The sequence below is a fragment of the Toxorhynchites rutilus genome, chromosome 2 (genome assembly GCF_029784135.1).
Source record: "Toxorhynchites rutilus septentrionalis strain SRP chromosome 2, ASM2978413v1, whole genome shotgun sequence".
Lineage (NCBI taxonomy): Eukaryota > Metazoa > Arthropoda > Insecta > Diptera > Culicidae > Toxorhynchites > Toxorhynchites rutilus.
The window spans coordinates 154,474,700-154,502,495 of NC_073745.1; the positions used below are offsets into that span (position 1 = coordinate 154,474,700).

Below are 27,796 nucleotides of genomic sequence, written 5' to 3' on the forward strand. Positions count from 1 at the left end.
GGCAAATTTGTTTAAAAAAATTTCTTTGTCTTATTCATACAAAATATTTACCAATTCATAAGCTTTGCAGTTGGGCACGTGAGGAAACTTGACATTTTTTTTCATCCATAAATAGATATAAAACTCAGTAAATATCAAGTGTAATAAATAATTATTAATACAAATTACAACAATAATCCTTTCTACTAAAATATTAGTCTTTCTCATAACAAGTTGATTCACGTAACACAACTTATACATTATCTTGTCGACCCCTGGGAAATGGGGTCAATATCGACCACTTTGAGAACCCCAGATTTATAGGAACAAACCAATATAACATGGTCCATATTATGCAGTATTTTATCAACCGTTTATTACTATACACGCTTGACAGCTGAGCGTTCTGATGGCACGAGCTGTTGTTCCATAAAGTATTTGTTTTGGTGGAAACCCTCCACAGCACATAATATTCGTAACAGGTAGCAAGAGCATGATTCGAATATGACACAACCGAGCTGCTTCCCCAAGAAAGGGCAAACGATGATTCATACCACCCTTTTCAGCGCCAACATCAAGTTCACACGCAGGCAACGGAAATCCCGCTTCGCTACTACTTCCTGCCCTTCCTGCCAACCCACTTTGGCAACAGAAAAACAAAACAGTCCCGCAGACAAGCGAAGGCTTTCCCAGCGCAAAATACCACCCAACCCACCACCCCAAAACTCTAGCCATATTATGTGCAGCTCTCGGGTCGTCGAAGACCACATACAAAGTGTATATAAGCGCGTGATTCTCACGATATTGCACGAGCATGGCTAGGCAGGTTTGTGCCATTCATTCATTCTAGGCATGAGTCAGTGTCTTGCTGGACGCGATTTGGGATACTACACAGTGGTGCACCGTACAATATCGCATACTGAGACAGGTGAGCTGCTTCCGGTAGCAGCATCCGCATTTGGACCCTGGACATCCACCGACTGTGTGCTGTGCATCGAAGCCAGTCGCGAGAATGAGCAACCGGAAAACGAACCCTCTCCTGTAGTGTTTTCTTCGTTTGCGATGGCTTGGGGGAAAATCTGACAGATTTTTTTTCCTCTAGTCACGGAGAGCATGATCCTGTTATCAACTGGAGCATAAAGATGTACGCCCCGGGTGGTCGTCGAAAGCGATGATTTACCGCAGCATCGAACCCATTTGTTTGATTGGGTGCCATCGCATACCGTGTCTGTTCGCCATCCGCCCGTTCCGTTACGTCTAGTCCGACCGGAGGTCATTTGCATGAGAATAGGATCGTCCAATATGTGATAAGCAGGAGGCAGAATTAACTAAGTTGTTAGTTGAAAACAAGCTCATGTAACTTTATCAGGCGGGTGTGAGTTTGCGAAAAAAGAAGAGAAAAACAAACCAGCAGTGATGGTGAGTCATAAACTGGGATGAGTTTGCCGGCTTTGTATGGCTCGTTTAATAGAGTGACAATATTACTCCGTTCAGTGACCGTAAACATTTGATTGGGCGGTACTAGCGTTTTGAATTGCATTCCAATTAAAGGATACACTACGAACCGCATTGTGTCTGTATTGAGCGGATTCGCTATTTTTTTCGAAGAAGGGAGGTATTGTTTCTCCATTGGAATAAGCTACTGTTGTATCGGTAGTAAACATCAAGAATGCCGTTCAGCGACTATGTGATTATTAAGGTAAGTAATCGGTCGTTTGAAAAAGTGGATGACAAAATAAACGATGTGAAACTGATACTTTCATTGCTGCTGTATCATTAATAACAAATTGTATGCATTCAAGGATAGAATTGAAATTAAATATTATGATATTGTTTTCTTATTATTCACGTAAGCATATACATGATATTCTAACTCGTTTTCCAATAAACGCCCGTTGTTAAATCATTCTATTCAATTTCATAGAGCCTATTATAACATGTAATGAGGTAATTTATTTATTTCTATTATTTATATTTTGTATATTCTGAGTATGTTACATACGTTCTTGAATGTAAATGTCAACCAATCTATAAATTTAAGCCATTTGGGCTGTATTAAATTTGGGCATAGGTGGCATACTGGTCGAAATTAGTTTTACTTACAAAAGCAGCAATACATACATACTTGTAAATTATGAAAGATAAACAAGATTCATTAATTTTTTGTGAACTTTAGATATGTATTTACTAAAAATATGCGGATGCTCCCGGAGCTTCTGGCGCGTCACCAAAGAAGTGTGTGGCCTGGCGTTGTCCTGATGGAAGACAATGCGGCCTCTGTTTATCAAAGATGGCCTCTTCTTCATGAGTGCTACCTTCAAGCGGTCCAGTTGTTGGCAGTGCAGGTCCGAATTGAGCGTTTGGCCATAGGGAAGCAGCTCATAATAGGTTATTCCTTGACAATCCCACCAAACACACAGCAGAACCTTCCTGGCCGTTAATGAGGGCTTGGCCACCGTCTGAGCCGCTTCAGCGGGCTTCGACCACGACCGTTTGCGCTTCACGTTGTCGTAAGTGACCCACTTTTCATCGCCAGTCACCATCCGCTTCAGAAACGGGTCGATTTTGTTGCGATTCAGCAGCGATTCACATGCGTCGATACGGTTAAAGATGTTTTTTTTGCGTCAACGTGTGTGGCACCCATACATCGAGCTTCTTTGTGAATCCAAGCTTCTTCAAATGGTTAATAACGGTTTGATGACATATCCCCAGCTCTTGGCCGATGCTACGGCTGCTACTATGCTGGTCTTTCTCGGCTAATTCAGCGATTTTGTCGCAATTCTCGACGACAGGCCTTCCGGAGCGTGGCGCATCTTCGATGACCTCTACACCAGAACGAAAACGTTGAAACCATCGTTGTGCGGTGGGAATGGAAACTGTATCGGGTCCATAAACTGCACAAATTTTATTGGCAGCTTGAGATGCATTTTTGCCTTTGTCATAGTAGTACTGTAAAGTATGTCGGATTTTCTCTTTATTTTGCTCCATATTTGCGACACTATAACTCACGAACGACTTAACCAAACAAAACACTCTTAAGGACTATATTATAGCGCAAAAATACCTTTCCAACAAGCTATAGTATGACTCGATACAATCAATACAACTAGAACTAAGCGCTTACAACGACACCTCGCGGAAATACCGCAGGACTTTTTTGACAGCCTAATATTTTATTCTCCTTCGTGTGATATCTTTGGTAGCAGTCCTTATCGACTGCATGTATCACAAAAATTATTAGTATATACTTCCACCTTTCATCTTCCTGTTGAACATACAGAACAGTTGCTCCTTGCTTTCTACATCTACACCGTCAAGCCTTCTCTCAAGCATGGGTGACAACTTTTGATTATACTGAGTATCGTTATATATTATTCATAGGAGCACTGTTCTGCACAGATTCACTAGACATTAAGATTCGCTTAGAAAATTGTTGAATAATGTATAGTTTCTTGCTGTGGTAGCTAAGAGTAGACATACGACTGCAAAGGGTTAATAACAAACTTTTTTTTTATTCGAATTAAAAGTCCTCGAAATGTGATCTATAGTTGTTAATACACCGCTTCCAGTGTTCTTTCGTACGAAAACTCACTGAAACCTCGTCGAATATACAAACTTTTGTTTTTAGGCTTATTGTATCATGCCAAAGACCTGCATGTCATCGCTGCCAACCGATGCACCATGTGTATTGTGCTCCCACTGTTTAAACACGTTTCTATTTCGCTGACGTGTAGAACGGACGGGCAGAATTTTTCGCCTTAAAATGCATTCCCAGAATATGCACGAAAAAACAGAGATCTTGCACTGACAGTTCTTGAATGGCAGGAAGGAAATATTCAATTGGACTTACGTCATCAGCTTTCATACCGTTAGGTAAAAAGGGATTGTGTATGATTGAAACGCACGTATGCATTGTTGATACAGTGCTTTTCATATTGATAGGACCATCTACCATCTTCAGTGATATGAAACTTTACATTGAAGATTACGGATGATTACTCAAAACATACGCCTTGGTATACTTTGTGTCAAATTTGCCAGTGTTGGTAGTTTAATATCATACCCCTACTGAAGAAAAGCAGTTTTCATCCCATCAACCGCTGAAAATTTACGATTATCAGCATAAATCCATCGAACCATCATTCACCAGATTCTCAATAGGGTTCAGGTGAACAAGCCGGTCAGTCCATAACATCATGAACATGTCGACACCCCAATACATCTCGACTATTGTCACGTTGAAATCCTAGTTCATGTGACAATTGTCACGTAGATTGACAGTTGGAATACGGTAAGAGTTTATTCAAGTGAGGATTCTCACGGCATTCGCCTGGTGGAATCGCGAGGCATACGTGACAATTATTATCTCACTTGACACGCCGCGTTTAATCAAACCGAATGATCTTGAAAATCTCCTACTTATATGAATTAATTTTTTGTTGTTAGTTTCAACGATTTACATCTTAATATGAGTACCGGTAAGTTTCTTCGTTTTATTTTCAGAAATTATTCTGCAAAAATGGTTACAAATTCAATATTCAAAGTATTGCTCATCGCTAGTCACAACTTTTTCCTTTGCGGGAATAATCGGCGGATTTGCCGGCTAACCACGAATCGATCCAATTTTTGACATCATCAAAATTGTAGAACTGGTCAACCAGGCCATATTGCATCGATCGAAAAAGGTAGTAATCGGACGGAGCAATGACTGGAGAATACGGTGGGTGTGAAAGGACCTCCCATTCCAGCGTTTCCAAGTATGTTTTGTCCGGTTTCGCGACATACGGTCGAGTATTGTCATGCTGCAAAATAACTTTATCGTGTCTTTGCTCGTATTGTGACCGTTTGTCCTTCAGTGCACGGCTCAAACGCATCAATTGTCGTCGGTAGAGGTCCCCCGTAATAGTTTCATTCGATACTAGCAGCTCATAGTACCCCACACCCAGCTGGCCCCACCAAATAGACAGCATGGCCGTGAATAATCCGCGGCCGTCGATGTTGATGCATGACCGGGGTATCCATACGTTTGCCCGACGTTTAGGATTGTGGTAATGGACCTACTTTTCATCGCCAGAAACGATTCGACGCAAAAAAAAACCCTTTCTTTTATGCCGTTGGAGCAGTTGTTCGCACGTCAAAAAACGGCCTCCATACGGCACCCAATATCCTATCTTTCGGATCATTCCCATTGCTTTAAAATGATCGGATATGGTTTGCTGAGCTACTCCAAGCGTATCTGCGAGTTCATGTTGCGTTTGTGACGGATCTTGATCGAGTATAGCTTCCAATTCTTCATCTTCCATTTTTTTGACGGTCCAGAACGTTCTTCGTCTTCCAAGTCAAAATTACCACTTTTAAATATGCAAACCACGTTCGCTCAGTTGGAGCATGGTAACCATAAACGTCCTCCAAAATGCGATGACTTTTCGCAGCTTTTTCTTCATATTGAAGTAATAAAGTAACACTCCCCGCAAAAACACTCTTGTTGGTACGAAAATCGACATATTCGAAGTGGCAACAAACTATGTTGTTTACGTTTCAACTTTTTGACATATACTGAAAAAGACGCGCAATGACAGTAGCTTTCCAACGAATGTCTGGAAATTTGATTCACTGGAATAACAATCAAGTTACGTCATCTGTTGTAAAACCGAAGAAACTTACCGGTACACCTAATAATTTAGAAAGTTAAAATTCCTCGCATAGTTTTTATTTCTGTTCTACTTCTTAGTTTTGTTTTGTTCAAATTGTAGTCTGAAAAGAATCGTTCAGCGGTTGCTGAGGAATGCGGCAGTGTCAAGAATGTTGTGATATTCTTTCTCAATTTGGGAAAAGCTAAATTAATACATACATTTTTGCCTTAATTTTACCTTTACGTCATAAGCAAGAAGAAAAAAGAAGAAATATTTGGAAGACTTTGTAAAAGGGGAACAATTAACATATGCTTCCTTTCTATGACATTAGATGGATCAATTATCGTCATGTTGAAGATCCAAGTATCATTGAAATGAAAACGATTTAGAACCTGATTACCGAGTGTAATATCAAACTTTATCGAATTGGTCTTCCGATGCATTACATTTTTCAATTGCAACATTCGTCATGTTTAATGCGATAAAATGTCTCGTCACATATTATAAGTCCGTTAAATTGTAAACCCAATATATCTATTGCTCCGTATTATGTACCTATCTTCATCTCCCATGAAACTGTCTTCGAAGAATACGCATGGAACAGATTTTCTTTTGTTTTTCCCAGTTCTATTGATGATAATAGGTTATCTTTTTCTAAAAGAGCATTGTCTTTTCTTTCTAAAATGTCGTCAAAGTAGATGAGACGTTGATCCTGAATAATATATAATACGCCTTGAATATATTTTGATTCGAAGCTACACGTGTCGTAATAATCGTACATAATATTTGTCAAAAAAAAAAACAACGACCCAACCAAGAATCGGACTCGAAACACTCGTCACGATATTTTCATTTCATATTCAATCAACAAAAACCTGTAGCAACTTACAATATCAATATCAAAATATATAGATCTGCAGAAACTTTATTCCTCTGAGCGGAATACGTTATTGCATCGATTTTTATCTTTGAATAACTCAGAGCGATTATCTTCCGAGCTGATGTCTTTCATTCACGCATTCTGCCCGTAGGCTGCCTGGAACGCAAGGGCAGCACATTTGTTTACCTCTCTTGCCAACTTCCGAAACATTTGTTATATATGCTACAGGAGATAACTTTGGCATAACTAAATAAAATATTTATTACGCAATTTATTTGGATGATTTTCCAGGCCCCGAGAATATCGCAGAAAGATGATAACGCAAAGCGAATATCCTGCCAATGGTTATATTTCTCGAGGCTGCGAACGGTACCATCGCGCATATGGATATGTACATATTAGTTCTAGAATACCGTTGGAAGGTCGGCAAAATGATCTGTGAGAAATCTGTGCTGTCATCCGTGCAATAATCAATAGGATATATGATGGGGAAATTGCTTAGATTGCATGGGCGGTGAGCCTCCCACGGAGCGTACGCTTTCGAAAATATTAAGGCAATTTCAAGGCAAAATTCAACATTGCTCATTAGTGACGATTTTGAGTTGTTATATTACTATTATATTACTATATTACTATGGATTTTTTAAATTAAATTACAACTTGTTACACATATCACTGTAACTTGTGAACTAAATTTCAGTTTTAAATGAAATAAAATCTGCTTCATTTAATATTGGAACAAATTCTTTTGCTCATTGTGGCGCTCATAGTGGACGGATTTGGAAACTTTTTTCACCCACGTGTCGGGAAATTTTGTAAACAACCGCCATGGAAGCCGAACGGAGAGATAAAATTGTGCACAGTTTTCTTGAAAATCCATTGTTGTCGGCATCTAAGCTAGCTAAACAGCTTAAAATGCCCAGAAATACCGTATGGCGTGTTATCAAGCAGTACAAGGAAACATTGACGACGGCTCGGAAGCCGCATTCGAAGCGTCGGAGTGGAACTGTCGACCGGAAACTGCGTGGGAAAGTCATCAAGGCCGTCAAGAGGAATCCCAATCTTTCAGACCGCGACTTGGCCAATAAGTTCCAGGCCGCTCACAGTACGGTGCGACGAATTCGTCTCCGGGAAGGAATAAGGTCATTCCGAGCCAGCAAACAGCCAAATCGGACGCTGAAGCAGAACAATGTGGCCAGAATCCGTGCTCGAAAGCTGTACGACCAAGTGCTGACCAAGTTCGACGGATGTATTCTGATGGACGATGAGACCTACGTGAAGGCGGACTTTGGGCAAATCCCAGGTCAAAAATTTTATTTGGCGACGGCTCGGGGGGATGTACCTGCAAAATTTAAGTTCGTGTTTGCGGATAAATTCGCCCGCAAGTACATGATTTCGCAGGGGATATGCAGTTGTGGACAGAAAAACAAAGTCTTTCTCACTGACAAGACAATGACATCAGAAGTCTACAAAAAAGAGTGCCTACAGAAACGGATTCTGCCGTTTATTCGTGCCCACGACCGTCCAGTAATGTTTTGGGCGGACCTCGCAAGCTGCCATTACAGCAAAACGGTTATGGAATGGTACGCAACGAACGGGGTCAGCGTAATACCGAAGGACCTCAACCCCCCAAATTGCCCCCAGTTCCGGCCGATAGAGAAATACTGGGCAATCACGAAGCGGAGGCTTAAGGCAAAGGGAAAACTTGTTAGGAACATGACTCAAATGAAGAACTGGTGGAATCAAATCGCCAAAACGGTGGACGAAAAGGGTGTGCGCCGCCTAATGTGCCGTATTACGGGAAAAGTACGAGAATTTCTTCGAAACAGCAATGAATAATTTTTTTATGAAAGAGTAAAGAAAATGCTACATTTGTATGAAAAACAAATTATGAATTCGTTAATAAATGACGGAACTACACGCAATTGTTTGTGTTCCAATATTAAATGAAGCAGACTTTAGTAACACGTATTGTTTAAATATAAGTATTATGGAGATATAGTGCACCCGTGGCCGAGTGGTTAGCGTCTCACATTATCATGCCGGGTGTGCGGGTTCGATTCCCGTTCTGGCCGGAGGATTTTTCGTCAAAGAAATTTCCTCAGACTTGTTGCACTGTGGTCACGCGTATTCTAGAGCTTGCCCCTCGGAATACATTCAAGGCGTGTTATTTGGCTTAAGAAATCTCAACTAAGTATTAATGAATGACGCTAGTTAATGCATATGTTGAGACGGCAAAAGTTCCACAGGGAACGTTAACGCCATACAAGAAGAAGATTATGGAGATATAATATGAATTGAACTTATTGAATTATGTAATATTTGTACGAGTGGGCGTTAATTCCGATTTCATTTCTATAAATCATGCCGTGTCGCGTCATACGAGACGTTTTAGTGGAGGTTGACTTTTTTGATACAGTAATGTCTACATTATATCACGCCAAAAACATCTGACACCTCTCGTCTGCAAGTAATCGAACATATATTACTAACATAGTTCATAAGCATATTTATCAAAATATTGAACTCCCAGCCCCATCAGAATAACGCCAAATGAGTCTAAATGAAAATATATATTTTTGGAAAAAAATCTAAATGAATGTTCTGCACCACACTTAATAGCTTACAAGATTTTGTGAATGTAGTTAACAAGACGTTGTGCCAAGACTCAATTAGCCAAAATACTATATCTTTGCAAACCAACATGTAATTTGTTATTCAGTGCATGATTCAGTGTTTCAAGGTTTGAAAATTTTATTATTTTAATTGATTTGCATTGCATTGGTTGAGCAATAGATGTTACACTCAATGGTAAAAAAACTAATTTTAAAATCGGGGACGGTGGCTTCTGGTTCGTTGAAAACGAATCTAAAAGACCGGAAATGGCATGGGATCCCACAATTCGATCGGGAATGGTAGTGGTAGCATATATCCACGGGTGCGCGAAGAAGAATGAAAAAAAGAATAGTTTAATAGTTTTATAGTGAGCAGATTTGTGAGGATTTGAGCGAGAGGGAAATAATGGTAGAGCGGGAAGAACTTAGCGTTAGAGCGACGCGTGTGGAGTTAGACAAAACTAATGCACATACAAATACACACGCAAACGGCAACGGTCAGCGGTCTAAGTCAACGCCAATGTCAACATCAATACCAACGTCATCTTCAACATGCAAACATAAACGCCCTTGCACGCACACGGATGCATACGTACAGTTAATCAAAAGTTTCTGATAGCAAAATCAAATGCAATCCACCGGTAGTGAGCGTCGCTCGATTAGCCAGGCTTGTGCGAGCCATTGATGGCAAACACCGGAGTGTTAAATAATCACGATGTTAAAATTGGAGGTCGATTAACACAACTTATAAGGTATTATTGAAGTTTCAACTTGTGTTAATTAAAAGGGGTCGATTTCTAGATTTTTCGCTTATGTCGACCCCTGTGAAACCGATATTGACCCCAAGGGATCGACAACTTTGAGATTCCCTGAATTACATGATATGGGTCAGTATTTCTGATAGATAATTCATATACAAATATGAGCAATTGAGGAATAAATAAATATTCCTAAATATGAGCAATTGAGGCATTTTTATGAAAAATAAATGCTTTGTATGTTCAACAATTTCCTTTAAAAAAATGTACGATATTGATTGATAAGACTTTACAGAAAATAAAGTGTTACTATCAATTATTAAGCAACCGATAATTATTTTTATTTGATAGAATAATTTATCACTGAATATTTATTAGTAAGACCTATGTTTTTCCTTTAATGAACCCTTCTATACTCGAGCATACGGTCTCACAGGCCGAGACTCAATAATTTTATCTTGAGGAGGCTGAATTGAAAGACTATTAAAACTGAATGAAGTTGAAGAAAACATATTTTCTGGAGTTTTTTTTATTCAATTATATATTTTATTTCTTCATAAATACAATTAACGGTAATAAATACAAAAAAGCAAAATTACAGAATCGCACAGTCTGCGACACCGTGCGCGAGTATACGAGTTATAATTTTACACGCGAGTACAGGAGGGTTAAAGCTTTGTTTTGTTGTATAGTACTACATTATTTTTTTAATGACTTTTTGATACAAACAACGTTGGTAGACCGCAGCCTAACATTTAAACAATTAGTCGCCCGTAATACCCACAAGTTTGGCCACCCCTGCCATATGATATATGGTGAAAAACGTACTTTTAAATTTTTTGCACGCCGTTTTCAATAGCTTCGAGATAAAAAACTAAAAAACTGAAAGTACATCTAACTATGTTATATCGAAAAATATTATCAAAAAAATTTCATTCAAAATTGAAGTACGAAAAAAAACTTGAAAAAGTAAAAAAAAATGGAGGATGTAGAGATATATTCCTACGGCTTTCCTCAATATGTGTGATCGTTTTCAGAATTTTAAAAATCTTGATTTTTTTTCTAGGATTTTGAGACCCAGCACTGGTTTAATTTATATTTAAATATTTTGGTATGTGTTTTTTTTTCAGAAAATTTCGAGAACTGCGCGGGAAATTTGAGAACTGTTTCAAGAGCACGAACTTTTTCTGAATCTCTATAGTTTTTCTTTTTTTTTTTACGCCATTCTTAAATGAAAGTGCTTGCTTGAAAGTGAAAGCTTGAAAGTGAAAAAAATTGAAAATACTCAAATACAAAAAAAATCTTTTTGCCTACTATGTTGTGCCGCGACAAATCATGAAAAAATTCTATCGAAAATATTTTTTTTTAAAATTAAAGTATTTTTTTGGTATTCTGAATGATGTTTGTTATTGTTCGCGGACAAAAAGGTCGCATCTATAGCGTGGTTCTCTTGCAATTATCATGAAAGGAAAAATAGTAAGTGAGAATAGGTGAAAAGAATTAGGATTCACTGAAGTGAGTGATGTGATTATGAAAACGTGAACTCTCAATTATTCGAAGAAACGTGATTTCGAAAATAATATCCATTCTAATCGGAACGGTCACACATCTCGTTATTCATCTTGCATAGTACGTAGGTATTTTTCCTGACCTGATAAGGCCACCTAGAAAATTCCTCTAACTCGTTGAGCCCCGACCGAACTTGTGGGGTGTCAATGAGCTTCTCGTTCAATCCACGTCGATCCCTGCGAATCGGTAGTGGACTCTTCTAAAAATCATTTTCAAACTTTGTTGCCGACGTTCTCACTGCATACACTCTCCAAACGAAAAGTCCACTATGGGTCCGATAAGCTTTATCGCGAAAATGGCGGAAAATTTAGTGTCAGTCTCAAGGGACGCGGGGCTCAACGTGTTAAAAACTCTCGAACTATATATTTTTATCCATCACTCGTACTACAATTCAAATATTTTTCAATCGTGGCGACCTAGATTATCTTCAGCAATCTGAGAAGGTTGCCGAAAAAATCGTTTAATATTTAATATTCTTTGAATAGACGATACATTTTTCAACCTGAGACGGTCGCAGACGGAATTTCTGGCTTAAGGGTTTATCAATTTCTTCACATAATAATAACCGTGGATAACTGCTAATACATCCAGCTATCATCCTTCTTGAGTGCTTTGGACCCTCTGATCTTGTTCTCAATAGTTTCAGGTTCTTTTTCGGACATGCTACTATTGAGATCCGTCATTCGCACGCGAATTTTTTGGATATATTTTTTATTTCTAGATCCTTGAAAACATAATTTTCAATGAAATGTACGTGTTTTCGATATGTTATTTTTTCAGAATTTCAGTTCGTTTTTAGATTTATGATTTTTCTTCATAATGTTTTGAGGATTGCACTATTTTTTCCAAATTTTCACCATCTGCATTTTTTTTTTATTTTAATGAAATCGATGCTTTAATTGTGGTCGTGGATTTAAATTTATTAAATTACTTTAACATTTTATCTATTTGTATAATAACCCAATTGTGAAAACATTAGACCCGTATTTTTTATTTTTTTATTAGGGTGTCCATTTCCATTTTAGGGTGGTCCGTAAAATCTATTTTTTCCACTTTTTACCAAAAGTGACTTTTTTCAAACATTCATTACTTTTGAACTACTGAATCGATTTAGATGATCGACATATCAAATTAAAGCCAATGAGCTAAAAAATCTTGAACTTGCGAAAAGTGGATTTTGTATTCGTAATTATTGATTGTAGTCATTATTTATTGTTTTCATGGCTTTGGACTAGACGGCGCTATATTTTTTTCTTGAAAGCTGAGGATTGTTTACATAACATATCTCGATATCAGAGATGCTTTTCTTTTCGTTTTTGAGATATGATTTTTCAATGTTAACCCCTTCACGTACAACGTCGAACCACACTCGTGGCGATTAGACTGTGCCAGAATGTACAACATCGAACCTCACTCGTCGTCTATCGAAGAGAATATGGATACATGCTTCAGGCGTATGATGATGCGGGACTGCTACGATCGTAAGTAAGATACACACACTCAGCAGAGTATCGAAACGACTCACTGTGCTCGTGTGTGGGCCCTGTTGTTGGAAATTAAATCGTACGGCAAGGGGTTAACCGATGGTTCGGAGAAACAATTTTTTCTCCTATTTTCCACTACAAAAATTCTTACCTTTTGAATTACTGGACCGATTCAGATGATCGACATATCAAGGTATTTCAAGATTTTTTTAGTTGTTAATTTTTTTATCATTTTTTTTTTTTTTTGATAATCTTCGATAATGAGATTTGACTTTCAGTCAAATTTTCATCCCGAAGCTATTGATGGTGACGTGCAGAAATTGAAAAGTACGTTTTTCACCATAGATCCTATAGTGAACTATATACAAAAAAGTTCAAAAAATAGTCAAAATATCTTATTTGGTACTCTATACAATATTTTATATTACATAGAGCTGAATAGTTGGTTTGGGGTCACTTTTTACTTTCCTACCCAGCCAGGCCCTTTGTGATTCAGAGAAATTAAACAAACTCATAAACAACTCACGAATAATTAAAGTTAGTTCATAATCTTAAGATATCGAATTCTTGTTGAAAAATATAATTTTAGCTAAAACAGATAATTCTTTAAAAGAGACAAATTTAGAAGAATTTAGAAGAACTTCTGAGAAATTCAGAGAATGAGATTGATTAATAGCGCACTCTTTATGTGATTATACAACTTTTTAATACGTTACTACATCGTAAAACTAATTGGCCAATTCGCCCCCAAACGCTCGGAGCTGGTAGAATTGATTATAAGAGTCTAGCTTGTTATTTTTTTCTGCAGATGCTAAAATTTCTAATATTAGTGAACAAAATTCAGCTCCAAATTCTTCTACGTAATTTAATAAATTTGCCAAACGATACCTTCTTCATGGTCAAACAATTGAAATCATTTGAACAATTCTTCTTGCAATTTTTAATCAGTAGTAATCACAACTCGTTAGAATATCGAGTAATCTTATCTGTTCGATCTAAATTTGAAACATGCTGTGTTAAACGAACTATATCAACATACTGCATGCATCATGACTCTCTTGAGAAATCTAATGGCGGGTTTACATTAGGGAGATCTATAGCTATAGATGGATTTATTCACGTGAAAATAGGTGTAAACGGGTGAGAATAAATATGATACACTTATTCGAGGTATATATAACATGAATAAATTCAGCATATGTAAACGCTTGTGAATTTCTCACTGGTGAGAAATCACTAAAGTTGGATGCAGTTCTACTTCAGGTGAATAAATTCACCGAAAATATGAATATATTCATTATAGAAGTTCATGCTAGTGTAAACGGTTGATGCGATTTCTATAAATCTCATCATATTTCTTCACATGAATATATCACTAGTCTAAACCCACCCTAAGAATGTTGATAACAGTACAAACAACGGTTGGCAATAAATAAACAAAATTCTTCGATGCTCGACAATGGGACTAACTCTTATCGGTAAATAATGCCTGATCAGTAAGTAGTATATCAGTTAAATGTTTCATCATTTTTTGAGAAATAGACATTTACACAACACGGCGCTACAATGACATGAGCATGTCAACATAATCTAAATGTGTTCTAACTGATATTTAAAACTCGATCAGATTAAGAACCATCCATTTTCAGATTCGGAGAAATTCCGTATTTCTGTAGCTGTCAAACATGGATGTCACTCAACTTTTGATTCATTCTGTTCCAGGTTTGTCTTTTTAGAATAATATGAACCATCTGGAAGCGAAACAAAGCATAGAGCCTTCAAAACGTTTTATGAGTGACGATTCAACCATGGTCACGTTCATTCAATTTTGTGGCGCAAAAATTATTCGAACCACAATATCATTATAATTTGAGCGTCATCCCTAAATGAAATATACTCCAATGTTTCTCAATCACACAATTTTGCCACCTGGGTTTCCTCCATTCATTTATCTTTTCTTTGTTTCTGACATCACCCGCCAGCTCTATTCGAGTGAATACGTTCGCCTCCTTCTTCCCCACACAGATTTATGACAACACATGCAAGTGGGAGTGAGTTAGCGCTATCCAGAGACGTCAATAAAAATATCTCCAAAACCCATAATGAATATGTCGTAGCACTGAACGCCAGAGCATAGTTGCAAGGGTTTGGAGTAGCTTTGTGTTTTTCTTTTCAATAGTTTGTCCTTAAATTTTACGAATATTTTGCATTTAAAAAAATGGGGTTGGCCCAGTTTTAATGTTTGGTTCAATGTAGTGAATTTCAGCGGGATTGTTTTTCTGTATTTGTTAGTTGTGTTAGCTTTGCGTGTGTACAAATTCTGGTAAGAATCTTGTTTTTTTTTTGCTCTGAGTTGATTTCTTCCGAGCGCAATGAGTAGCACTGGCTGATTGACAAAATAGAGTTTGCCTAATGAGTGTGCATCATATCAAATGCTATAAATAGATCGCAGGATTTCTCTAATCCCAATAGTGGTCACGTAGGTGGGTGGAATTGTGCATCAAACCACCTTTTATTTCGTCGATAGAAACTATAACAATGACCTTCAATCTGATTATTAATTACTGCGTTTTCACTTCTAATTGTTTGTTTTCTCTTTTCATTTTAGACTAAATCGTATATAATAAGAATGAATCGGGAGGAGAACCTATGCTGGTTCCATGGAAAGATCTCACGCGAAAGGGCAGAGGAGATACTCAGACAAGGTATTGATACATGTGCATCTGTAACAGCATTAAAATTTTGCTGGATATTTTGATTCATCTGTTTAAAATTAATTTCCTTTAATCAATCTCCATTCATTAATGCATATCACATTCACAAATCACTGAAATGTTCTATCCAGCGTTTTTATTTCCGTATTGTGTCGTTCGCGCACACTTTCGTAAACTGAACTACATTAGATTCCGTAACAAAATGACCTGAATTCTTTGTTCGTTGTCGTTCCGTTTCCCACAGAGGGTGGCGATGGTGTGTTTATGGTACGTGAAAGCACCTCCTCGGAGGGTGATTTTGTACTGTCGGTGCTATTCCAGGATGAGGTGGTACACTACCAGATCCGTCGTCACGGGGATGATGCATTTTTCTCCATCGATGACCACACGCCTATCCACGGTCTGGATTCGTTGATCGAACATTACAGGGAATCGTCCAACGGGTTGGTAACGAGGTTGCAAGCGATTTGCCGTAATGATCCTCCGCCCCATGAGCTGCGCAGTCACGGCACAACGAATCTTCTGCACAGGGCGACCAAAGAAAGTAATTACACAATCGTGTCGGAACTGTTGAAGTGTGGGTACAGAAACATTGATTCTAAAAATCAAGACGGCCAAACGGCCGTACATTTGGCGTGTTTGTATGCGGATGCTAGGATTCTGGAGAAACTAATAGAGAGGGGCTCAAATATCAACAACAGGGATGCGCAAGGGAACACTCCCTTACATGTGAGTATTCGAATATACGTAGGCTGATCAAATAGTTCCGGACTAAAAGCAGGAAACGTAAGCAAAAAAAAAACAAAAACCCATTTTTCTAAGAATTTTATTGGGTGAATGAAACCAAACAATTGAACATTCCTTATCATCCATTCTATGCCTAACAGATATAGTGGTTCTCAGATTTCGTTATAATTGGTAGTTTTGTTCCTTATCGCAAAATATGAGACCCGAATTTTTTGGATAAAAGAGGAAAAAAATGATTTTTCGGACCACCCTTTTCAATTAGGAATGGACTTTAATAAAATCCATTTATTATGTTGTGTGTTTATTAGACTAAGTTTTCATTTTGACGTAGGACTACGTCTTTCATTTCTATACCGGGGTGTAAAATCAAAGTTTCGAAAACTAAAGCGTTACGCCGGAGACCGAGATTTTGAGCGTTAATAGCTCTTAAACAACTGAACGAAATGGTATGATAAACACTTCATTCGAAAGATAAAATGTCTACGCGTTATATACTTGTTACTTTTTCAATATACTCCCCTCTCACGCAGTATCATAAAATTATCCACAATTTCAATAGATTTCTGTTTACTGTGTTTCATCTGAATCAGCTAAACTTTCAAGACCACTTTGCTCCTCACTAGTCAGAACTACTTTTTTATGATGATTTATGTTGAAGAGTTTTATTATTTATAAAACGATTATTCTTACAGGCTCAGTTATATACATTTGATGAAGCCAATTTCTAAATCTATTTTGATTTTAAAATGTATTTATAATTTACTTATTCTGCAGTTGATAGGATGGGGAATCGATTAAACGCAGGCGACTCGAAGTAAGTAGGGTGACATATTTTTATCAGAGTTAAGGAGATTCGTACAATTTTGATGTTTACACACGAAGATGGATTTTGAGGAAAAGATAGATTTCGTCTAACCTAATCTATCTCTAAGCTCTAAGGGCTACCATACAAATAAAGCAATGAAGCAAACTTGGCATATAGAGGTTTTAGGGATCGATAAACGATTCTATGGTGAATCAACACTCCTCCCCTCTCTCTAAGTGGGAGGGGGGAACAGTCCTGCGATTGGACCCATGAACGTGCGCTTAGTTAGAAAGCGTGAATGAAAATCGATAATGTAATTGCTTCGGATATTCCACTTAAGTTCATTCGCTTCAAGTTCAATCGGGTTGTGGTAATGTTCCATTTCTGTAAAAATGGTAACGGATATTCGGGTGGAAGAAACACATTTCTCAAAAATTTTTCAAAAAAAATATAAATGGAAATTGGTTATACCGTATCAAATATGTATTATATGTAACAGAGTAACACATTTCTTGCAAGTGGCTAAAAATCTTGAACGAAAGTTGTGTTTGGTAAAGTTTTTATATTATAGATGAAGTGTTGGCAGAAATGTGGGTAAAAATATAGGAAAATAGTTAAGTTAGTGGCAGGACTATGTCTCTAAGTATTCAAATGACATCGAGTCATAATTTTAAAGTTGGCAATTTAAAATTGCTCTCGGGTCTGCTATTCTGATAGAGAGTAAATTGCTCCACAAATACGGATGAATTATTTCGACATTTGTTTTTCTTATCAGGGCAAGGTTTCCACATTTGCATAGAACAATTAAATTTGAGTCGAACGGATTTCAAAATGCAAAAGTCGATTTCGATCGAATCGTGAAATCGTCGGGCTGAGCTGAGCAAAACATTCAAAGCTCATATGATTGTTTTGTTCTGCAGTTCGGCGAAGAGTAATAAATAAAGTCCGCAAATAAAAGAAGCAATATGGCTGTGTTTCGAATTTAGAATACTGATTTGAACACTCCACAATTGAATGACAACGACGAAATAATGTTCTACAAAATTGGACGGTATATCCGTTCCAATAAAGTTGTTTGTAGTACCTCTGGTTCCCCAATCCATGAACGGAGCCCAACAGTTATAAATTTGGCCGTCGATTCATTTTTCATCAACGAGACAGCAATTGATCGAAATTAATATTGATTTTATTGATTTCATTTTTTACTCTTTCCACTTCACACTTTACTTAACATATTGACACTTTACATCAAACATGTCAGTTACGTAAATGAAATACAGGGAAACTTCGATACAACGTACCCTCGATATAACGTACATGTACACATTTCCAAAGTGTAAAAGAAAAATTTTTTGTACCTTCAATCAATCCCGAAATACAGCTGGTTTTGTGATTCCGGATTCTAAATGAATCAAGCTTTAATCAACAGTACGAAGGGAAACATCATGAGAAAGGCTGGCTTCGTCTTCTGATTGAAATTATTCATTAACTGTACTAAAACAGCAACACAATAATGTATTATAGACTACGTTTGTGAGTACTTTATTATGCTTCGATATAACGTACAATTTTGAAGGTAAAATGTACGTTATATCGAAGTTTACCTGTACATTGAAATAAGAAAATTATTGTTTTTTCTATTATTATCGACTGTCATAGTCTCCATTCCTCTGTATGTCATGAATCTCATTCCCACATATCCGTGTGATTTTAATAAAAAAATGGATAAAAAAATGAAACCATTCGAACACACTTACCATACATTAGTTATTTTTTAAAACCAAACTAAATCATTCACTGAGAATAATTTATATGGCAGAAAAACGTTTACCGGGTCCGCTAGTACAACAATCTAAATACCAATTCATTCATGAAATGCTCATTCTCATAAAATTATTGAAAATAATGACAGTGGAATATTAGGGAATATAAGAATTTTCTGTATACTCAAAATACGGTACAAATTGATAAAAAGACGGGACAATCGAAATCGGTTGAAAAAACGGTACGTTTGGTCAGCCTAAATATACCATTATATCATTCCGTTGTTTAATTTTAGTATGCCTGTCGCAAGCAAAGTGGTCAGGAGATGGTTCGACTTTTGATAAAAGCCGGCGCTAATCCACAAGCTCGAAACAAGGAAACAGGATGGGTACCATTGCATGAAGCTGCAGCAAATGGAAATCTCGAAAACATTAGAGAACTGTTAGCAGATCGTGTTCCTCATATGCCCCGCACCAGTTTTGGAGAACTACCATCAGATTTGGCCAAAGAAAACGGTCATTTCGCGTTGGTGGAGTTTTTCAGCAGTTATGAGCCACCTCCTCCAAACACACACAAAGGACACTGGTATCACGGCACCCTCGATCGGCAAGTGGCGGTGGAAAGTTTGAGGGAACACGTGAAAAAATTATCGCTAGTGAGCACAGGAAAAGAAAACAAAGAGAATGAAAATGGTGAAACTGATCAGCAACAAGACGCATCTGGAGTTTATTTAGTGCGTTATTCGGCCAAACACGGTGTTGATGTGTTGACACTGCTTTTCAATGGCGAAGCAAAGCATTTCATCATACAGCGAAAGCAAAACTATCTCTATATAGACGATGGTCCATACATGATATCGTTGGAGCACTTGATAGAACACTATAGTCGGTTTTCCGATGGATTGCAAATTAATCTAAAATACTCAGTGCCTCCCAAACCGAAACCTCCAATTCCTTTATTTTCGACCATACCGAAAACTAAACACAAGACGCCTACAAGCCCGGAGGCCAATTCGCCCCCAAATGCTCGAAGTAACCCAGCTGGTAACTTGAGTTCGTCTTTTTTCCGTAAATCTAGTGACAATAATATACCGAAGCTGCCGCATCCCGCAGCACCGGTACGAAATCTCTCCGTTCCGAACGACAGCATGTTGCAACAAATGAATAAAGTCGGCCTGTTCGATCGGAGTCCCGAGAGGACATCCACGCCCAAATCGCAGTCGAATGCCGACGAGAACAAATCCGTGTCAACTAATTCTACGCTGAAGAAGAAAAAAAATATAATCATCGATGGTATGAAAAGCTTGAGGAAAAGTAAAATCAAACCGAAACCTCCCGCAGATGACTGTCAATTGAACAGAGAAAGTCTGATCGCTCAAATTAGTTCTTCGAAAATATTACAACAACTATCGTTCTCGTCAGATTTCTCTCTATCATCAAACTCACTGAATTCTCCCGGAGAGCTGTACAATACGCCCAGCAACAATTGTGCCATCGTAGACATTGACATTGGCGAACCAACGATTCCATCCAACAACCGAAACATTGACAATATCAACAACAATGGAACTGTCATTGGCGGTTCCACGCAAAATACGCTAGGAACCCGACCGTCTCTTGATACTAGCCTTGACGAAGCAACGAAACCAGTAGATTACTTCACCGAAAGCGACAAAAACATCTACGATGACGATCAGCTGGACAATAGCAACGAGGAGATATACTTTATAGACGTGCCACCCACGCTTCCTGCCCCGAATCCTCCTCAGGTAAAGTATCTATGAATGATCCACGATGACTCACCAACAGAAAAAAACTAATTTCTCTTCTAGATCGCGACCGTCGATAACAATAATCCTCCCTCAAAGCCTGCAACCGCTACGAATTACATTGTCACTCGGAACGTTCCAGTTTTCAGCAGCATGTCGGTCGAAGAATGTACCACTCCGACGAGTCCGTCTCTGGTCCCTCCGCAAGCCGTTCGCCAGGGTGGAGCCTTCGAGCGGTTGGATTCTACCCTGTCCACGATGAGCCGTGACAGCATCCAAAGCGGCGACTCTGAGTTCCTTTCCATCATTCAGCAGCAGCAGGATGAAGACGAACGGCTTCACTTGCGCCTCAACCGATCGACGTCCGCTCGACCAAACTATTTCATTCCCAAGGAATACATCGTGACCCAGAAAGTGCTCGGCAGGGGAGAGTTTGGATATGTGTACGCGGGCTCGCTAATGCCGTGCCATCTAGAGCCTGGTTCGGACAAACCGATGTTTGGTAACCAAGAGCCAGCCGAATGTATTCCCATTGCTGTGAAACAACTCGTTGAAAGCCAAGGTAAACGCAACCGAGCCGACTTTCTGCGAGAAGCAAGCGTGATGATTCGACTGAGGCATCACTGCATCGTGAAGCTGATAGGAATTTGCAAGGGACCACCACTTATGATGATAGAGGAACTTGTGCCGCTGGGTTCAATGTTGGATTATATTATTGCGAACAAGAGCACGCTCAATCCGAAACATGAACTGATAATCTGGGCAGCGCAGATCGCTTGTGGTAAGTAATGTAAATAAAGTCATTAAATTTATATTTTATAATTTATATAACCTTTCTATCGTGGATGTTCCCTTATCCGTATTCTATGACCATATTTATATGAAAATCTATGATACTATTCCGATAAAGACTCGTACGCCTTCTATGAACATAAAACAATCAATCATCCACAATTGCGTAACCTGCGAACCGTTAGCGTAAGGCCCGCAAACGTTACTTTCGCTCTTGGCTTCAGTCTGGCCTTGGAAAAAATCCATAATTTTTCTTGTCGTTTATAAATACTCGCAAAAATTACCTGGTATTCCGCTAGACGTTGGTAAACGACAGGACTAAGCGTACCATCCGAACTTCGCGTACCTGCAGGCATAAATAGTGAGGGGTGGTTGGTCACTGGACTCGTGCCAGTGTGGGGCTCTAAACAGAGTTGTACACAATGGTCCTCTGGAGAGACTGGGAGTTGTCGAAGGCCCTGTGAGCCATCCGCAAAAATGATTCGTTGCCCAAAACACGACATCAAAATCATCATCGGTGATTTGAACGCCCAGGTTGGCCAAGAGGAGCAGTTCCGACCAGTTATTGGTCATTTCAGTGCCCATCCGAGAACCAGCGAAAAAGGCCTAAGGCTTATCGACTTCGCTGCTTCCAAAAACATGGCCATACGTTATACTTTTTTACAGCACAGCTTCCAATACCGTTACACCTCGAGATCATCGCAGTAAACAGATTGACCAAATTTTCATCGATGGTGGGCACTTCTTGGATATCATCGACGTCAGTTCTCTAGAATCGCGGAAGTTCTTCGAGGAACTAAACACCCCATACAAAGGTTTCAAGACGCGGACCGAAATGCGCAGGAACAAGGAAGGGACATCTTGACGAACAAACGCAAGGAGATCGAAAAGTGGAGGCAGCACTGCACCTGAACAGCGCGCAGACAGGAAACCAAGATGGCGTTGATGATGATAGGTGGATAGGTGGATAGGGATAGGTGAAGCTAAGGATACCATTAACTAACTAAAGAACCACAAACAGCTGGTAAGGATGGTCCGGAAGAATTTTAGAGTGTATACAACGATTGATAGTCAAGATCTGGGACACAGAACAGCTACCGGAGGAGTGGAAAGATGGTATAATCCACCCCATCTATAAAAAAGGTGATAAGCTGCCTACAAAATTCTGTCTCAGATCCTCTTTTGCCGTATATCACCAATAGCAAAACAAATTGTGGGAAGTTATCAGGCCGGATTCATGCCCGGCTACACGACGACGGACCAGAGTTGCAGCAGATCCTCCAAATGTGTCGCGAGTATCAGGTCCATACGCACTACATCTTCATCGACTTCGCAGCAGCATATGATACAATCGACCGACGACAGCTATGAAGAATCATGGACGCACATTGCTTTCCCCAAAATCTGACAAGACGATTCAGGCAACGATGCATCTAAGATTAAATACATGCTAGCAAAAAGGACTGATCGTAAAAGAATTCTTCTTGGTAGTAGTATTGTGATCAACTTGGTAGTAGTATTGTGAACACGAGGTGGAAGAGGAACCTTGTCTCGTTGATAACAATTAACAACAACAACAGCTGTGAAATTTGAAGATGCATAGTCAACGTAAGTCGCGTCTACTATGGGCTTCGCAAATTCTTAACTTCGACCCCGTACGAAATGCACCTTGTACAAATCCCTGATTCGACCGGTTGCTCTGTATGAGCGCTGCGAAGCATGGATAATGCTCGAAGAAGTCTCACAAACACTTGGTGTTTTCGAACGCCGAGTGCTCAGAAAAATATACGGCGATGTACAGGACAATGGAATATGGAGAAGAAGGATGAACCACGAACTGGCGTAACTCTACGGGGAACCCAGCATCCGGAAAGTTGTCAAGGCTGGACGAGTGGATGGACAGGGCTTTGGAGGCGAATGAACTGCAAAGTTTAAAGCCTCTTAAAAACAAAGAAACGAATGGACAGGGCATGTTGCAAGATTACCAGCCCTGTAAAGATGGTGTTCGCCTTTAATCCGGTGGAAACAAGAAGAGGAGCCCTGCGAGTGAGGTGGTTGAACCAGGTGGAGCAGGACTTGGCAAGAATCGGTGCGGCCGGGAGTTGGGGAACTGCAGCTATGGGTCGGGTTCATTCGCAGAACAATGTTGTGGATAAGATCCAATCACATCATGAGACAAGTCGCACAGACTGTAATTTCATATAACTATGGTAAACTTCTTATTCTATTTTTAAATGCATTTTTCGTCAGGTTAAAATCGTACTCGTGACAAATAAAATTGAACTGGCGAAGACAAGAATCGAATGGGTTGTTATAGCCATAGTTTGTTCTATGGCTATAACACTGCTAATATTGGGTGTTCCGAAATCATCTAGGAGGAATGTAGAACGGGACCTGTGCGAGCCATAGATCCTCTGAGAATGTCGAATATAAATAATCGCTGCATCGTGACTCGTCTAGCTGATAGTGTTTCCAGTCCTATGAGCTGGCATCTGTCCGGGTACGGAGGAAGGTTGGTTGCATCGTTCCAAGGAAGTAGCCTAAGAGCGAAGCCCAACATTTTTTCTGAATTCGCTTGATAGATATAACAGGAGCAGTGTGGTAAGGGGACCAAACAGGAGCAGCATACTCCAGCATGCTACGAACTAGCTGACAATAAAGTATTTTCAGTGCATGTATATTGTAAACTCCGCTGCGTGGCGTCGTATGAAGCCTAGTACGGAGAAAGCGTTCGCAGATATAGCGGCCACGTGCTTACCGAATCCGAGTTTGCAGTCGATTGTGACTCCAAGGTCGTAGATAGACGATACACGTTCCAATAATTCCGTTTCCATCGAGTATTAATGACTGACAGCGATAGAAGATGTATTCGGTCGAGATCTCAGCACTGTCAATGTCTACTCGAAGCCAAGTTTCAGTGAAGACCAGGGCATCGTAATCGCAGCTAGATAGCAGCAAACGTAACTGCGCGATTTTGGTGCGTATGCCTCTTACATTCTGGTAGTGCACGGAAATAGGACGTTTAGTGGGGCGTGTTTTTGTTCCTAATTCAGAGGTAGAGTGATTGGATGTTTTCTGGCAACTGGAAGCGATAGACCTTATTTGGCGTGAAATGCTCTTTACATGGTCCTTGCCTGCTGTGACTGAGTGGAAGACCTATTCTCCATCATCGTACACAGGACCGGGATGACTGCAGGTGGTTGGCGGGAATGGATCGACTGTGACATGAGGATTAGGGATTTCCATGAAGCCATGTAGCTTCATTATAAATAAATAAAAATTTCGCCAAACGTAGCTTATGGCAGCCAAAACTTCACCATCAGTGACAATTCAGCGAATCTCTTTGCTGAATTATTCCGTAACATTATCGAGTATGCTAATGATGATGATGATGTTGGATTAAAGAGGCTTTAAACTTTTCAGTTCATTCGCCTCTAATTATGCTAATATTTCTCAGTCGCAGTTTTATATTGACCAACTGCCAAGCTATAATCTTCGCGTGTAGCAGCCGTACATCAGCCGCGCCGATATTTTTGAAGCTCTTCGTTCGGTTGATGCATCGAAAGATCCAAATTTAAGCCCTTGTGGATGTCATTTTTCCGGGTGTTTGGAAGCTTACATCAACCACACCGATCATCAAGGATGGTAATATACACAATGTGGAACACTATCGGCCCATTTCGATCCTTAGCTATTTGGCCAAGGTGCTTCGAAGACTTTTGCATGACAAGTTGTATTGAACTGTTCGACCAATTGTATCGGGTTCTCAAGATGGATTCATGAAAAAGCGCTAGACAACCTCTAACTTGATGACCTTCACGAGCACAGATATGTTATGTTATTTTTATGATGCTAAATCTGAAATCTTCAAAATACCATGAGGTATTTCGCAAGGCGTCATATGTGACCTTTGGTCTTCGTTTCAATCATCAACGAAGTGTGTGACTCTATAAACGGTCTTTGACTGATTATATTGACTGCAGTATTCTGCTACAGGACCTCAATTTTCATGCAAACTCCGCAAACTTAGCAATAGTAGCTTTTTATGGATTTCCAGACAAAATGCTCGCTATGGCTACAATAGCGTCAGATGCTGCAGACTCTTTAATGACGTGTGTAGAGGTTTCGATTTTGACGTCAAAAGAGTAGTTTTTAAGAATATAAATAAGTGTCCATAACCAATCTATGAGACTTTGTGTCAAAGCTATCAATAAATGATTTTTTTTGAACAACTATCTCGACAGGAATGCAATATCTCGAGCTCCATCACTTTGTTCATCGAGACCTGGCGGCAAGAAACATTCTGCTGGCCTCTCGTTATCAAGCAAAAATATCCGACTTTGGACTATCACGTGCAATTGGTGCTGGCGATGATTATTACCGAGCCAGTCAGGGCGGAAAGTGGCCTATCAAATGGTAACCTTAATTCTCTCTTTTGAAATCAACTTTACAATACATTTAATTATATTCCAGGTACGCACCGGAGAGCTTCAACTACGGCACATTTTCCCACGCGAGCGACGTATGGTCCTTCGGTGTAACGATGTGGGAAATGTTCTCCCTCGGGGCACCACCCTATCATGACATGAAGGGCGTTGACGTGATCAAGCTAATAGAGAACAATCAACGGCTCTCCCAGCCGGAACTTTGCCCGTCCAAAGTGTTTGAAATTATGAACAGTTGCTGGAATTACAATCCAAAAAATAGACCGACATTTAAATTTTTGACCCGCTTTTTCACTGACGACATCGAATACCAAAACCTGCAGGAGATGGTTCAGAGCGGTAAGGAAATTAATGCCAATCAGTAGGTACAATTAGGGAATGTTTTTTTTTCTTTTCTGTCAGTTATAAGTTCAAAGTATTACCATTGTATACAAGATTTTAGGATACTGGCAACTACAAACATTACCACTTCTTTGTTCTTATCAATTGCATTACCATCGAAGGAGATTTTTTCTTCGAGAGAACAGAAGAACCCAAACATCTTGCCGGATGAGAAAGAATTATTTCTTTCCGTACATTGTGTTGTTCAATTTTGAACCCATTTCCTGATCGTTGTGTTTTGTTTTTAAAATAGGATCATATTTATTGTCATGCAACACAATGAGTTGTTGCACAACTTTTTAGAAACAACACATACCTCCACAACACTAACACCATTCCTTCCTTTAAGACTAGGTATAAAGGTTTCTTCGCAATACGTTTGTGTCATATTGAAGTTTATTCGCGCCAGCAAGAAAAACATGTGTTACAAGTTATTTTAAATTACTGCAATGAGTTGATGTGCCTTCCTCTTCTCTCTAAATTGTGTGTTATTTAAAGAAGATTTATATTATTTAACCTCCGGAAATAAGATTTCTTCGCAAGTGCTATATGTGTAGAATACGTGCAAGATTGTTTCTAGAGAAAATATAAGATTTCCAATGATACATTGCAGTGAAGGAAGTAAAACATATTGATGGATATTCATATAAATGTAATAATCAATCAATTAACAACAGTAAAACGTTTTGCATTGTTTTGCACAATCCGAACAAGTCCAACTATAAAGACTATAAAACTTGCGCAGTTTTTTAAATTTTTTTATTCATTCATATTCAACGTGATGCTCCTTTATACCAACCAGTGCATAAAATACTGTATGTCACACGAGCTACCTTATTTCTTCTGATAAATTATTTTCGTGTATACTTGCAAAACTATAACTATTCGAAAAATTGACAACAAAATACTATTACATAGTTATTAGTTAGTAACTGTGCCCGACACGGGATACTTCCTACTGGGATGCAGCTGACTATTAATCAGCAACGCCCCCTAGTCTGTACCCCATATCTAGCGTTGTGCGTCTTCTCGACTCGAGGAATCCAGGATAGAGTGGTGACTAGCCGGCACAAACATCAGCTCGTGTAGAGTTGTCATGAGCGGTACAACCTTTGGCTCTTGTTGAATGATCAGTGGACTACACAACCTTTGGCCCGTGTGTCTGTAAAGAGTGTGTGTATGTATTGCCGAGACTAAGTAAAAGTTTATAGATCGGATAGGAAGAATATGAAACAGGGACACAACGAAGGAAACATCATTAAACGATGACATCGGCGTTTCTGAGGAACAGGTATAGATGAAGCAGAAGATCAGGATCACGACTATGTAAGATATCCCGGACGGGGATATCCGGTTGTCTGCCTTTTGCTCTCAGTGCTCTAGAGAGCAGAGAGCGAGCAGCATGGAACCGGATACACGACCAGACAATATGCTCGATGTCGTGCCATCTAACGAGCTGACG

At 39.2% G+C, this 27,796-nt stretch overlaps 1 protein-coding gene across 3 annotated transcripts; it reads left to right on the forward strand.

Moving 5' to 3' along the window:
• The first annotated feature begins 855 nt into the window (after positions 1 to 855).
• On the forward strand, positions 856 to 27,498 carry LOC129767268 (tyrosine-protein kinase Shark). 3 transcript variants are annotated; one of them, XM_055767966.1, is made up of 7 exons: positions 856 to 1,678; positions 15,527 to 15,623; positions 15,877 to 16,361; positions 19,244 to 20,716; positions 20,780 to 21,497; positions 25,753 to 25,924; positions 25,982 to 27,498. In XM_055767966.1, exons 1-7 carry the CDS (start codon positions 1,649 to 1,651, stop codon positions 26,316 to 26,318), a joined length of 3,312 nt encoding a protein of 1,103 aa, XP_055623941.1. In that variant the 5' UTR covers positions 856 to 1,648; the 3' UTR covers positions 26,319 to 27,498. The 3 variants fall into 3 exon arrangements, with proteins under 3 accessions (XP_055623941.1, XP_055623942.1, XP_055623943.1); XM_055767967.1 differs by lacking the exon at positions 856 to 1,678 and adding an exon at positions 15,005 to 15,241; XM_055767968.1 differs by lacking the exon at positions 856 to 1,678 and adding an exon at positions 15,263 to 15,401.
• Positions 27,499 to 27,796: the final 298 nt, after the last annotated feature.